The sequence below is a fragment of the Chiloscyllium plagiosum genome, unplaced genomic scaffold, assembly GCF_037043375.1.
Source record: "Chiloscyllium plagiosum isolate Xiang-an unplaced genomic scaffold, Cpla_swu_hap1 HiC_scaffold_1, whole genome shotgun sequence".
Taxonomy (NCBI): Eukaryota; Metazoa; Chordata; class Chondrichthyes; order Orectolobiformes; family Hemiscylliidae; genus Chiloscyllium; species Chiloscyllium plagiosum.
Window position 1 is genome coordinate 96,868,310 of NW_028270139.1, and position 14,730 is coordinate 96,883,039.

General features: G+C 40.6%; 1 protein-coding gene and 1 long non-coding RNA gene across 3 annotated transcripts in view; one reads left to right on the forward strand and one right to left on the reverse strand.

The window, feature by feature from the left end:
- Positions 1-7: 7 nt before the first annotated feature.
- Positions 8-14,730, reverse strand: part of LOC148152171 (uncharacterized) — a 49,476-nt gene continuing 34,753 nt past the window's right edge. Inside the window, exon 3 of the long non-coding RNA XR_015757724.1 lies at positions 8-193. This is a non-coding gene — a long non-coding RNA (uncharacterized LOC148152171). The remainder of the gene's footprint in view (positions 194-14,730) is intronic.
- The window catches only part of mocs2 (molybdenum cofactor synthesis 2), a 61,299-nt gene continuing 52,697 nt past the window's right edge, over positions 6,129-14,730 (forward strand). For both annotated transcript variants that reach the window (XM_043688366.2, XM_043688357.2), the window contains exon 1: positions 6,129-6,249. In XM_043688366.2, the coding sequence (XP_043544301.2) occupies positions 6,129-6,249 (121 nt within the window). The remainder of the gene's footprint in view (positions 6,250-14,730) is intronic.

Genomic DNA, 14,730 nt, shown 5'->3' on the forward strand with positions numbered 1-14,730 from the left:
GGTATTTCTAATTTCTCCTCAAAAATGACTTCAGGTGCAGGAGGCCGCACATTAAAATTCCTGATGGAGTCTTTAATTTTAGCGAGGTCCATTGATTCCGTTGTTAGGTGCCTTTTGAATTTTCCCTTTCGTCTGTTCCCATTTGGCCTTGTATCTTTATTATATGGAGCCATGCTGCTTTTATGCAGTTTCACTGTAATAATATAAATACATTTTCATATTAATCAATTTTTTTTTAAAAGATACTGAATGCTAACAACTACAATAGGAGTTGGTCATTGGGAGAAGGGAATGGGCCTGATGGATGTCAATTCCGACATATGGAATGTATTGCATGGCTTGTCAGAATTAGTGCCAAGATGGATGCAGACTGAAGGCGTATCTGCAGCATTTCAATAATGCTGAATAAATTTACAAATTTAAGGTTATCACTGGCTAGGTGTGCTTCTTCAGTCATTGCTTTAATACTCTCATCTAGAGATCACTGCCTGTTATCACTGAACCACCATTATCTTTTCCAAAAGTAATTTCAATCTTAGAGCACTGATGATCAAATCTTGACCTTATTTATACTTAGTTTACTGATGTGGCATCCTCGAAATAGACTCCTCAATTTCTTCTGTGAAAGAAATGAAAATGGGATCCGGACTTGTAGTCCAGCAAGTAGGCTAGCTGTTTGTCAGGATGTCCAAATGTGAAGAAGGTAGCACTGACAGGGAATACTTGCGGACACAGAGATGGGTTCAAGTGCGTATACTTCAACGCAAGGAGTATCAGAAATAAGGTCGGTGAACTTAAGGCGTGGATAGGTACCTGGGACTACGATGTTGTGGCCATCACGGAAACGTGGATAGAAGAGGGACAGGAATGGTTGTTGGAGGTTTCTGGTTACAGATGTTTCGGTAAGATTAGGGAGGGTGGTAAAAAAGGAGGGGGGTGGCGTTGCTAATTAGAAATGGTATAACAGCTGCAGAAAGGCAGTTCGAGGGGGATCTGCCTTTAGAGGTAGTATGGGCTGAAGTCAGAAATAGGAAAGGTGCAGTCACCTTGTTGGGTGTTTACTATAGGCCCCCCAATAGCAGCAGAGATGTGGAGATGGGAAACAGATTTTGGAAAGGTGCAGAAGCCACAGGGTAGTAGTCATGGGCGATTTCAACTTCCCAAATATTGATTGGAAGCTCTTTAGATCAAGTAGATTGGATGGGGCGGTGTTTGTGCAGTGTGTCCAGGAAGCTTTTCTAACACAGTATGTAGATTGTCCGACCAGAGGGGAGGCCATATTGGATTTGGTACTCGGTAATGAACCGGGACAAGTGATGGCTTGTTAGTGGGTGAATATTTTGGTGATGGTGACCACAATTCTGTGACTTTCACCTTGGTTATGGAGAGAGATAGGTGCGTGCAACAGGGTAGGTTTCACAATTGGGGGAAGGGTAATTACGATGCTGTAAGACAGGATCTGAGGAGCATAAGTTGGGAGCATAGGCTGTCGGGGAAGGATTTCGTGGAAATGTGGAACTTTTTCAAGGAACAGCTACGACGTGTCCTTGATATGTATGTACCGGTCAGGCAGGAAAGAAATGGTCGTGTGAGGGAACCTTGGTTGACGAGGGAGGTTGAATGTCTTGTAAAGAGGAAGAAGGAGGCTTACATAAGGTTGAGGAAACAGGATTCAGACAGAGCAGTGGAGGGATACAGGATAGCCAGAAGGGACCTGAAGAAAGGGATTAGGAGAGCCAAGAGAGGGCATGAAAAATTTCTGGCGGATAGGATCAAGGATAACCCAAAGGCATTTTATGCGTATGTGAGAAACATGAGAATGACGAGAACGAGGGTAGGTCCAATCCAGGGCAGTAGTGGGAGACTGTGTATTGAGTCGGAAGAGATAGGAGAGGTCTTGAATGAGTACTTTTCTTCAGTATTTACGAATGAGAGGAACCGTATTGTTGAAGAGGAGAGTGTGAAATGGACTGGTAAGCTAGAGGAGATACTTGTTAGGAAGGAAGATGTGTTGGACATTTTGAAAAACTTGAGGATAGACAAGTCCCCCGGGCCTGATGGGATATATCCTAGGATTATGTGGGAAGCAAGAGAGGAAATTGCAGTACCGTTGGCAATGATCTTTTCATCTTCACTGTCAATGGGGGTGGTACCAGGGGACTGGAGAGTGGTGAATGTTGTGCCCCTGTTCAAAAAAGGGAATAGGGATAACCCCGGGAATTACAGGCCAGTTAGTCTTACTTCGGTGGTAGGTAAAGTAATGGAAAGGGTACTGAGGGATAGGATTTATGAGTATCTGGAAAGGCACTGCTTGATTAGGGACAGCCAGCACGGATTTGTGAAGGGTAGGTCTTGCCTTACAAGTCTGATTGAATTCTTTGAGGAGGTGACCAAGCATGTGGATGAGGGTAGAGCAGTGGATGTAGTATACATGGATTTTAGTAAGGCATTTGATAAGGTTCCCCATGGTAGGCTTATGCGGAAAGTCAGGAGACATGGGATAGAGGGAAATTTGGCCAATTGGATAGAAAACTGGCTAACCGGTCGAAGTCAGAGAGTGGTGGTAGATGGTAAATATTCAGCCTGGAGCCCAGTTACAAGTGGAGTTCCGCAGGGATCAGTTCTGGGTCCTCTGCTGTTCGTAATTTTTATTAATGACTTGGATGAGGGAGTCGAAGGGTGGGTCAGTAAATTTGCAGATGATACGAAGATTGGTGGAGTTGTGGATAGTGAGGAGGGCTCTTGTCGGCTGCAAAGGGACTTGGATATGATGCAGAGCTGGGCTGAGGAGTGGCAGATGGAGTTCAACCCTGCCAAGTGTGAGGTTGTCCATTTTGGAAAGACAAATAAGAATGCGGAATGCAGGGTTAACGGTAGGGTTCTTAGTGAGGTGGAGGAACAGAGGGATCTTGGGGTCTATGTTCATAGGTCTTTGAAAGTTGCCACTCAGGTGGATAGAGCTTGTAAGAAGGCCTATGGTGTATTAGCGTTCATTAGCAAAGGGATTGAATTCAAGAGTCGTGAAGTGATGTTGCAACTGTACAGGACTTTGGTTAGGCCACATTAGGAGTACTGTGTGCAGTTCTGGTCGCCTCACTTTAGGAAAGATGTGGAAGCTTTGGAGAGGGTGCAGAGAAGATTTACCAGGATGTTGCCTGGAATGGAGAATAGGTCGTACGAGGATAGGTTGAGAGTGCTAGGCCTTTTCTCGTTGGAACGGCGAAGGATGAGGGGTGACTTGATAGAGGTTTATAAGATGATCAGAGGAATAGATAGAGTAGACAGTCAGAAACTTTTTCCCCGGGTACAACAGAGTGTTACAAGGGGACATAAATTTAAGGTGAAGGGTGGAAGGTATAGGGGAGATGTCAGGGGTTGGTTCGTTACCCAGAGAGTGGTGGGGGCATGGAATGCGCTGCCTGTGGGAGTGGTGGAGTCAGAATCTTTGGTGATCTTTTAGCGGCAATTGGATAGGTACATGGATGGGTGCTTAAGCTAGGACAAATGTTCAGCACAACATCGTGGGCCGAAGGGCCTGTTCTGTGCTGTATTGTTCTATGTTCTATGTTCTACAGTATTACCTCCGTGTATCTTAAATAGTTGACTGCAATATTTCCTTTGAATTATGATCTTTCATTATTTTAACAGCATTTCATTCATGTTATAAACTTTAAACAGCTACCATGGATTCCATTTAAAAAGTAGAAAGAATAATGAATTTGGATTAATAAATGGCAGCATCCTATGTGCCGTTGTTATTTCTGAGACAGTCTCAACCCTGATCCATTAAACCTTGAGTGTTAATATGAGACATGTGAGCAAATATTGAAACTTGTAACTATTTTGACAATATTTAATTCTTTGTTTATGTGGATAGGTTTAGAATTTAAACTGATATCTGTTGAAGTCTTCTAAATGCTTTTAAAACCCTCATCCTCCACTGACTCCATATTACTTTTTTTGTTTCCAATAATGATCTTCATAGGAAATTTTGAGAAAATGATTAGGCCAACATATCCAGTGAGTATAATTTTGAATAAAAGTCTCCTGTACAAAGTATTATTGCACAGTAAATTTTGCCAAAAATTAATGGGAAAGAAGCAAAGCATTATCAAAATAGTTTTTTCTTGTGAGCAATAGTAGAAGAGATTGCCTACATGATATTCAGTAGCAACATGTATATTGCCATTTTAATAGTGTATATTCTCCAGTTCACTGAGAAATGTAAAGGCATGTCTGCTGAAAGTTGTATGATGATGAAGCAGAGCATACCTGCAACGTATGTTTGGAACTAGCCAAAAACATAGCAACGATAGTAATAGTAAATATTTACCGATTTTAACCTTGCACATTGAAAAGTTTTCTGCTTTAACTCAAGCATTTAGGTACCATTGTTGCTTAGTGAGCTTGTATGATTTTACTTTAAAGATAGTTTTAAATAGGTGTAGGGTGCCTGGTTCCTGTAGCATATTTTACATCTTCCATCACTATTATTACAAACATCCTCTTTTCTACAGCTGTTATTTTCTCCCTCAATCTTCCTTTCAGTAAACAATTCTGCTTTGAAGGATCTTGTATCAAGTTTCAAATACAATTTGAAAGGAACGCGAAAGTTGTACAACAGAACATTTTCTTATGTTTTAACCCAGTGTTCGTATTAAAAATCTTAAAATTACAGATGTTGTGTTAGTTTACAGAATAAAGGTCTCTTGATATTTTGGGAATAAAGGAGCAGACATCTCACTTTCCAAGACTGCATGATAGTTCTATTTAATATTCATGCATTCTTATCATTCCATTAAGTTATAAATAATATTAAATTTATCAAAATTACTTTTACATTTTATATGTAAGATAGTACCGGATCCAGCAGCAAAGGCATTTGAACCATTAATTTTGATCTTATTTAAGTCTTGGAGTTTTCTAGTCTATACAGGATTACGTTCAAGTCATTAATGTTATTGTCACTTCTAAGTAAATGTAGCAGTTTCCCCTCGAAAGAGAATTCAGAGATGATGATGAAGCAACTTTTGTTTCATTGCACTCAGAATTTTCTCATTATGCAATTAGCAAAATCCTGATGATATGATTATTTGATTCAATTTATTATTGTCACATTGTCAGATGAAACAGTGAAAATATTGTTTTGTGTGCTAGCCAGACAAATTATACCCAACGTAAGTACATCAGGAGAATTGAACTGAGTGCATAATATAGTGTTACGGCTACAGAGTTGCAGATCAAAGTGAAATCAGATAATCAATATTCAACTTTCATCATTTGACTTCAATACCAGGGACTTGGATAAACTAAAACCTTCTTTCTTTTGACCTAATATTGTTTCTGTGTGACAAACCCAGGTAACCCTGGCTGAAACAATTGGCTGAATCAAAACTACCATTTTAATCAAGAGGCACTGAAACTCTCTCTTTGCCCCTCCTTTGTTAATGTATTTTTTTCAAGTTGCTGTTACCTTCTCATCAGGACCTGGAGCTGAAAAGAATGTTGATTCTTCCAATGCTTTCTTCATGGGCCCACCATTTGGATCCTCTGTTAATTGTGAGCTCATCCAACCTATTGCTGTATCTATCCTTACTCTTACCAAGTCGCATTCACACATCTCGCCTATTCTCACGAACATGTCTTGGATCCCAGTCTGCAGCAACTCCATTGGAATTTTCTGAAATGATCCTCATGGGCCTTTGCCCCATACCTATCTCCGTAACTTCCTCAGTCCAACAGCCTACAAGATCTTTGCTACTCCAAATATGGCACCTTACATGTCCCTAACTATCATTACTCCACCATTGCTAGCTATGCCTTTAGCTACCTAGATTCCAGATGCTCCGTTTTTGAAAACGATGTAGAATATAATTTGCATTGGAAAGTATTTTCCATTATATTTAATACGTTTATTTACTTGTCAGGAGAGAAGAAGCGAAACAATGCACATTAAATATTTAAAGTGTTGAAGTAAACCAAAAAAGGGAATCTTTGGATTATTTTGATGTGCTAATGGACCCTGATACGGAAGACTCTTAAAGGATAACAATTGATCTGTAGAGACCACTCAGTCAGTCCTGTCACCAGCAAACGAACTTCGAACTTGTTTTCTTTTTCCAGTTACCATGAGTGATTTGGAAGATAAACCAAAGGATTTGATAAAAGTGACATATGAGAAACTTTCCACAGATGAAGTTGCAGAGACAGTCAAATCTCCATCTTGTGGGGCAGTATCTTTGTTTATTGGTAAGTTGTTAAATTGTCCAGCTGGAATTCAAGCACAGTAAAATCAATTACTCACTTCTTTTCCTAGTTATAGATTTTTACTGAATGGAACTGATGAACTCAAGACTCAAGTTTTAAGTATTTTAGTTGATAATGTGTGTGTCTTGTGATTATAATACTGGGTGAATAACCCAAAAGTGAGTTAAAATCCCATAATGCTGAGTTGCTAAATAGTGGAATGGAAAAGTAATCCTGAAAGCTTCTATGTTGTTGTAAAGTCAGAAAAATAACTAGATGGCTTGCTAGGATATTAAGAGTCACAAGCAAATAAGTTGTAAATAGTCACGCCAAAACTGATAACTAACTCAGCGTCAAAAGTATCTGATTGCAGTCTGTAGTCTCCTGGTCAGATATATCCCATATTCCTTTGATCACATCAAAAGAAAGGATCAACCTTATTTAATATATTCATAGAATGACACAGTACTTCAGGAGATCATTTGGCCAATTGTACCTCTGTCAGCAGCTTGAAAGAAAGATTCACTGTGTTCCGTTTGCTTTATCCTCCCCATAACCCTGCATTTTCCGATACACATTTTCCACATTCAAGTTGTTATGATCACGATGGGAAGAATGCATTATCTTTCCCTAGCCCCACAACATCATTGGCCTCAACATAAATTTAGTTATTTGATATGGTTTTTAATGTGGTTAATTGTATGTTTTTCGTATTAGCTGTAAGATTAAGATTCATCAATCAGATTCCAAATATCTGCCTGTGGTACCAATTTGTCCTGTAAAATGGACTTTATGTAGCCCTTGCTTAGTTCACTGTAAAGGAAAAATTCTTGGAACTTTTTTCTGGAACTGTTGTGTCTCCTTGATATCATTTGGCCTTTCTGTGACTACTGGAAATGGTACAATATTTACTTCTTGCAAATCATTCCTTGGAGTAAGCCAACTTTGTTTACAGGTGAACTACAGACAACTCCTATATGTACTGTTCCAGATGTTAGTTCACACTTGACGTGCTTGATACAAAGGGATGGCCATATACACCCAGCTAATATCATTCATTAAAAGGTAAAGGCTGTATACAGTCTTCAGGTGAAATGGTTCTCTAGGAAGATTTTAAAAGTTCATTCTGCCCATCCGCAAGAACTCAGAACCAGGAGATTGCAACTGTAAGACACACAGCTGAGAGAGATGACAATTAACAGATGGTCAACAAATCTAATCTCTTTTTCCATCATTCCCACAAACCCGAGAAGGACACAAGATGGGTGTGACTCTTGCCATTTGTAAGGCAGTCTGCTAGAAAAGACTTGCCTTTTCTCAGCAAAAGTTTGGGTGATTCCTGTATCCCTTAGTGTGGGCAGTATGAGAAATAACAAGTTACTTTATCTTTTAACAAGAATTCCCCTGAAACACTGTGATATCTGGTCTCCCTTGCCTGCACACTCAGCATTGTTTGTACTTGGCCTCACAGCTGCTGTTAGAGCTACAGTTTGATCTTTCGTATTTTGTTGTGGCTCCTTTCTTTGAATCACCCTGATTTATCCCAATAATAATGACAAATGACCTCCAGCAATCTATACAAAGGTAACATTTGGGACTTCAAATATCACTTCCACCATCTGTACACTTTTTTCTAAATGGAGCAGCAGACCTGGAGCTGACATTCCCAGCTGTCCCTTCCCTACCCATCTTGTGTCCTTTTTGAGTTTGTGGGAGTGATGGAAAAAGAGATTGAATTTGTTGACCATCTGTTAATTGTCATCTCTCTCAGCTGCCTGTCTTATAGTTGCAATCTTCTGGTTCTGAGTTCTTGCAGATGGGCAGAGTGAACTTATAAATTCTTCCAAGAGAAACATTTCCCCTGAGGATTACATACAGTCTTTACCTTTTAATGCCTGCATCAAACAGTCAAAATTATTTTCCTTTATGCTTTAAAATGGTTGATGGATTTGTCCTAAATTTCTATCTCTAAAGCTAAGAGACCAGTTCATACCACAAATAGTTTCTTTGGGCACTGTCCAGTTGTCTTTTGACCACTTCATCTGGTTGGCTCTCTTTTCAAAATAAATAAAAAAATGCTTCTATGTTCCTTTCATCAAATATTGGAAAGGCATACACAAGCTTAATTTGTTCCCCCAATTGGTCTTGGATTGACCGAGGGCATTTGTCATCAGTATGTTCTCAAGAATCAGATCCTTTTTTTTGGTGTTGCAACCCCCCAAGTCAGTATTCCCTCTATTATTTCTTTGCTTGTCTTTCTCTTTTCCTTTCCTAAAGGTAAAATGCTTTTTCCTTTTCCTTTTTTATCTCTTTGAATTTTTTTTTAAACTTCTTTGAAGTTAATTGTCTTTCTTGTTTAAGCTTCAGCATTTCACTTTTTTTATTCACTATGCTTCTTCTGCAACAAAATTCTTGTTAATTCAATTGAATCATCAACTGAATTATCTCATTTCTCTTTCAGTTTCAAATGCTGCACTATTTTCACTATTATATCTGCTATGTCAGTTCCTGCTTTTAATTCCAACTTTAATTTTCAGCCATTGCTAATATCCTGGTTTTGGTTTTGCAATCCACTCAGTATTAAAACTTCCAACTCCAGAAGTGTTTTAACAATTGTCAAAGCCATTTTGCTTTAATAATTCAAGAGAAACCTGTTACATTTACTTACCTAGTTGCAATTAAGCAACTTTCAAATAAATGTGGTCCTCATTAGAAATCATGCTAGAGGCTTCAGTTTTGTTATGACTGAGATGGGAAGAGTGCAGTGTTGTTCTCTAATCTCGCTAATCCACAGATCACAATATCTATTTAATATTTTGCCCAGTACTTGGTATGATCAATGGTATGCTTTTTTTTCTAAATTAGACTTAGAATAAAAAATTGATCAACCAAACTTCTTCAATATACATAGGTTTGGTTTCAAAAATCAAAGATTTTTTCATGAAAGTGTAAACTGTTTAATATAGTTTGAGGTATGAAAATAAAATTTTTACACTTCCAAATAATCCCAAACATGTGAACAAACAAACACGTTGTGTGAATCTATGTAAAAGGAAAAAACATGGATTTATTGGCAGAGATTTAAAAAAAACTTTGCCAATATCTCTGAATTCTTGAAGGCAAAAAGGATAAGATTTGATATGCTCAACTGACTGACAACCTGACATTCTGGTGCTAGAAGAGTGATGTCACTGAATGTATGCATTTGTCTTTGTGGACTTCTGTAGATCTTGTTGGAAATAGCAACAAATTCTTTCGGCTGCTTCTCATGTGAAAGCAGCTGGACTGGGATTTCAGATATCATAATGGACCCATGACAAGGGTCCTTTATCAGTAATAGGACTGAGCTGGAAACTTTTCACAAGATGTGTGTCCAAAAAGAAATGTCTTGATTTCACAAAATTTACCATGTTGTTTCATTCACCTCTTTGAAAGAAAACAATCCAGGTATCTACAATCTTCAAGTCCATGAAAATGTTTAAATATGAAGCTTTCATAACTCAAATGTTTATTCAGTCAGAGTCAGTTCGCTCAGTTGGCTGGATGTCCAGTTTGCGATGCAGAGTGATGCCAATTGCATGGGTTTAATTCCTGCAACAACTGAGGTTACAATGACAGATTCTCCTTCTCAATCTCTTCTCCTGCCTGACGCATTGTGACCCTCCAATCAAACCACCACCAGTTGTCTCTGTCCGCTAGGAGAACAGCCCTATGGTCTGTTAAGACTATGGCAACCTTATTTATTTTCCAATTGTCTTAAGTGCTTAAATCCCTCTTGGCTCCTCACTTCCCTCTCTGTTTGTAAGTTCTTCAGCTCTACAACCCCATGGAACCTCTGCATTTGTCAAATTTTGGCTCTTGCACATTCAAACTTTTATGCTCCATCATGGACCACTGTGGTTTCAGTCTTCTTTGTGCTAAACTCCGGAATTTCCTCCCTTTAAACTCACTACCTTTATATGTTTCTGATATTTCAAGCGACTGGGCATTTGATTATCTGGCTCTCAGCTACCTTCTCCCAGCCCCACCCCTCCACCCATTTATCTCTGCACCCCCAAGGCACCCAGTCTCATTCCTGATGATGGGCTCCGGCCCGAAATGTCGATTTTCCTGCTCCTGACCTGTTGTACTTTTTCAGCAACTCACTCTCAACTCTGATCTCCGCATCTGCAGATCTCACTGTCTCCATCTGACCTAATAGTTCACTATATATGATTCAGTGTTAGACTTTGACAAATTTTGACCATACCTTTCAGTCTGTTTTTACAACATTAAAGTATGCATTTAAGTACCTGTTTTGTTCCATGCTGAATAAAAGAAATCTGGTGAGAGATAAAGCAATTCTACAACCAATACATTAGGCTAATGTTTTCTAACACTACCATATTCAGGCAAGAATTGTGATGTAAAGCCACTCAAACCACAAAGAAAATTACAGCACAGGAAAGGGCCCCTTGGCCCTCCATTCCTGTAGCAATGCAAATCCTGTATCTAAACCTGTCACCTTTTTTCAAAGGGTCTGTATCCCCTTGCTCCCTTCCCATTCATGTATCTGTTCAGATATATTTTAAATGAGGCTATTGTGCCCTCCTGTATTACCTCCGCTGGCAGCACATTCCAGGCACCCACCACGCTGTGCCTAAAGAGCTCTCCACATGTACCTCCCCTAAACGTTTCCCCTCTCACTTTGAACTTGTTACCCCTAGTAATTGAGATACCCACTCTGGGAACGAGCTTCTTGCTATATCCGCCCTGTCGATACCTCTCATGATTTTGGAAACCACAATCAGGTCACCCCTCAACCTCCGTTTTTCTAGTCAAAATCCCAATTATTCTCTCTTTAGCGCCCTCTATACCAGGTAACATCTTAGTGAACCTTCTCTGCACCCTCTCCAAAGCGTCCATACCTTTTTGGTAATGTGGTGACCAGAACTGTACACAGTACTTCAAATGTGGCCAAACCAAAGTCTTATCCAACTGTAACATGACCTGCCAACTCTTGTACTCAATGCCCTGTCCAATGAAGGAAAGCATGCCGTATGCAGCCTTGACCACTCTATTGACTTGCGTTGCCACCTACAGGGAACAATGGACCTGAATACTCCAATCTCTCTGTACATCAATTTTCCCCAGAACTTTCCCATTTACTGTGTAGTTCGCTCTTGAATTGGATCTTCCAAAGTGCATTACCTTGCCTTTGCCCGAATTAAACTCCATCTGCCATTTCTTTGCCCAACTCTCCAATCTATCTATATTCTGCTGTACTCTCTGACAGTCCCCTTCATTTTCTGCTACTCCACCAATCTTAGTGTCATCTGCAAATTTGCTAATCAGATTACCTATACCTTTTTCCAGATCATTTATGTATATCACAAACAACAGTGGTGCCAGCATTGATCCCTGTGCAACACCACTGGTTACAGGTCTCCATTTTGAGAAACTCCCTTCCACGACCACAGTCTGTCTCCTGTTACCCAGCCAATTCTGTATCCATCTAGCTAGTACACTCTGGACTCCGTGTGACTTCACTTTCTCCATAGCCTACCATGGGGAATCTTATCAAATGCCTTACTGAAGCCCATGTACATGACATGTACAGCCCTTCCCTCATCAATCAACTTTGTCACTTCCTCAAAGAATTCTATTAAGTTGGCAAGGCATGACCTTCCCTGCACAAAACCATGTTGTCTATCTCTGATAATCCATTTTCTTCCAAGTGGGAATACATCCTATCCCTCAGTATCTTCTCCATCAGCTTCCCTAACACAGATGTCAGACTCACCCATTCGTAATTACCTGCTTAAACTATCCTCCTCAAACAAGGGGACAGCATTAGCAATTCTCCAGAACTCTGTGACCTCACTTGTGTTCCAGGATGCTGCAAAGATATCTGATAAGGCCCCAGCTATTTTCTCTCTCGCTTCCCTCAGTAACCTGGGGTAGATCCCATCCGGACCTGGGGACTTGTCTACCTTAATGCCTTCTAAAATACCCAACGCTTCCTCCCTCCTTATGCCGACTTGACCTAGAGTAATCAAACATCTATCCTAACTTCAACATCCATCATGTCCCTCTCCTCAGTGAATATCAATGCAAAGTACTCATTAAGAATCTCACCCATTTTCTCTGACTCCATGCATAACTTCTCTCCTTTGTCCTTGAATGGGCCAACCGTTTCTCTAGTTACTCTCTTGCTCCATATACAGAGGAATCTCGATTATCCGAATATTGGATTATTTGGCAAGATTGCAAGGTCCCGATGCTTAGCTAAGCAATGTTATCCGGCATTCGATTATCCGGAATTTGATTAACTCAACAAGATATTTCCCGCCAGTGTCATTTGGATAACTGAGGTTCCTATGTATGTGAATAAAAGGCTTTGGGATTTTCCTTAATCCTGTTTGCTCAAGACTTTCAGCCCTCTAAATTCCCTATTTGAGATAGTCTTCCAAAGCTTCGTCTGTCTTCAGTCGCCTAGACCTTATGTATGCTTCCTTTTTCCTCTTAGCTAGTCACTCGATTTCACCTGTCATCCATGGTTCCCTAATTTGCCATTTCTATCCCTCATTTTCACAGGAATATATCTCTCCTGTACTCTAATCAATCTCCATTTAAAAGCCTTCCACTTATCAAATGTGGATTTTCCTTCAAACAGCTGCTCCCAATTTACATTCCCCAGCTCCTGCCGAATATTGGTATAGTTTTGGCCTCCTCCAGTTTAGCATTCTTCCTTTAGGACCACTTCTGTTTTGTCCATGAGTATTCAAAAATTTACAGAATTGTAATCCCTATTCCCAAAGTAATCCCGTACTGAAACTTCAACCACCTGGCCAGGCTCATTCCCAAACACCATGTCAGGTATGGCCCCTTCCTGAGTTGGACTATTTACATACTGATCTAGAAAACCCGCCTGGATGCTCCTCACTGCTCGAGTCCTCCATAGTGCCCTCTAGCACAACTGTGGTATCCTCTTTGACCAGTAATGCAACTGCTCCATCCCTTTTACCTATCTATCCCACCTGAAGCATCTATACCCTGTGATATTTAGTTGCCAATCATGCCCTTCCCTCAACCAAGTCCCAGTAATAGCAATAACGTCATACCCCAGGTACTAATCCAAGCTTTAAGTTCATCTGCCTTACTTACTACACTTATTGCATTAAAACAAATGCACCTCAGACCACCAATGCCTTTGCTTTCATCATCTGCTCCCTGCCTACTGTTCCCCTTCGTCACGCTGACTTCATTATCTAGTCCTTTACAGGCTTTAGTTACTACCTCCTTCCTGTCCACCAACCTCTTCATTTGGTTCTCATCCCTCTGCCACATTAGTTTAAACCCTCTACAACATCGTTAGCAAAAGCACCTCCAAGGACATTGGGTTCCAGTCTGACCCAGGTGTAAACTGTCCAGTTTGTAATAGTTCCAACTCCCCAGAACCAGTCCCAATGTCCCAAATTTGTGAACCATTCTTCCTGCACTGTCTCTCAAGCCACACATTCATCCTGCCTATTCTTTAATTTCTAATCTGACTAGCACGTGGCACTTGTAGCGATCCTGAGATTACTACCTCTGAGGTTCTACTTTTTAACTTGGCTCCTAATTCCTAAATTCTGCTTGTAAGACCTCATCCTGTTTTTTAACCAATATCATTGGTGCCTATGTGCACCACGACAACTGCCTGTTCACCCTCCCTCTTCAGAATGTTCTGCAGCTAGGCTGAGACACCCCTGACCTGTGCATCTGGGAGGCCACATACCATTCGGGAGTCTGGTTTTTGACCACAGAACCGTCTATCTACTCCCATAACAATTGAATCTCCTATGACTGTAGCCCTTCTGCTGTTTTTCCCACCCTTCTGTAGAGCAGAGCCAGCCACGGTGCCATGAACATGGCTACTGCTGCCTTCCCCTACTGCTTCCTTCTACTCCAACAGTATCAAAAACAGTATACTGGTTTTGGAGGGTGATGACCGCAGGGGACACCTGCACTGCCTCCCCGCTCTTTCTCTGCCTTTTGGACTCCCATTCCCTTTCTCCCTCAGCAGTCCTAATCTACGGTGTGACCAATTTGCTAAATGTGCTATCCCCAAGACCCCCTTAGCATCGCATATGTTCCAAAGTGAGTCCATCTGCAGCTCCATTGCCATCATGCAATCTAATGAGAGCTGCAGCTGGGCACACTTCTTGCATGTGAAGGAGTCAGGGACATCCCTGAGCTTCCACATTGATCAAGAGTTACTGCTAACTCAACTAACTGCAGAAAGCAGCTTCATGAACATTCCTATTTTAGCCATCATGTAGGTCAGCATATGTTTACAAGAGACCAGGCTGAAACATTAGTAAGTGTCTTAAATGTTGAGTTGATAATAATCTCCACAATTTCCTTCAGAAGTCCCCATTATAGATCCCAGCATACAAAGAAAATTTATAGCCCAGGAACAGGCCCTTCGGCTCTCCAAGCCTGTGCCCATCCAAATCCACA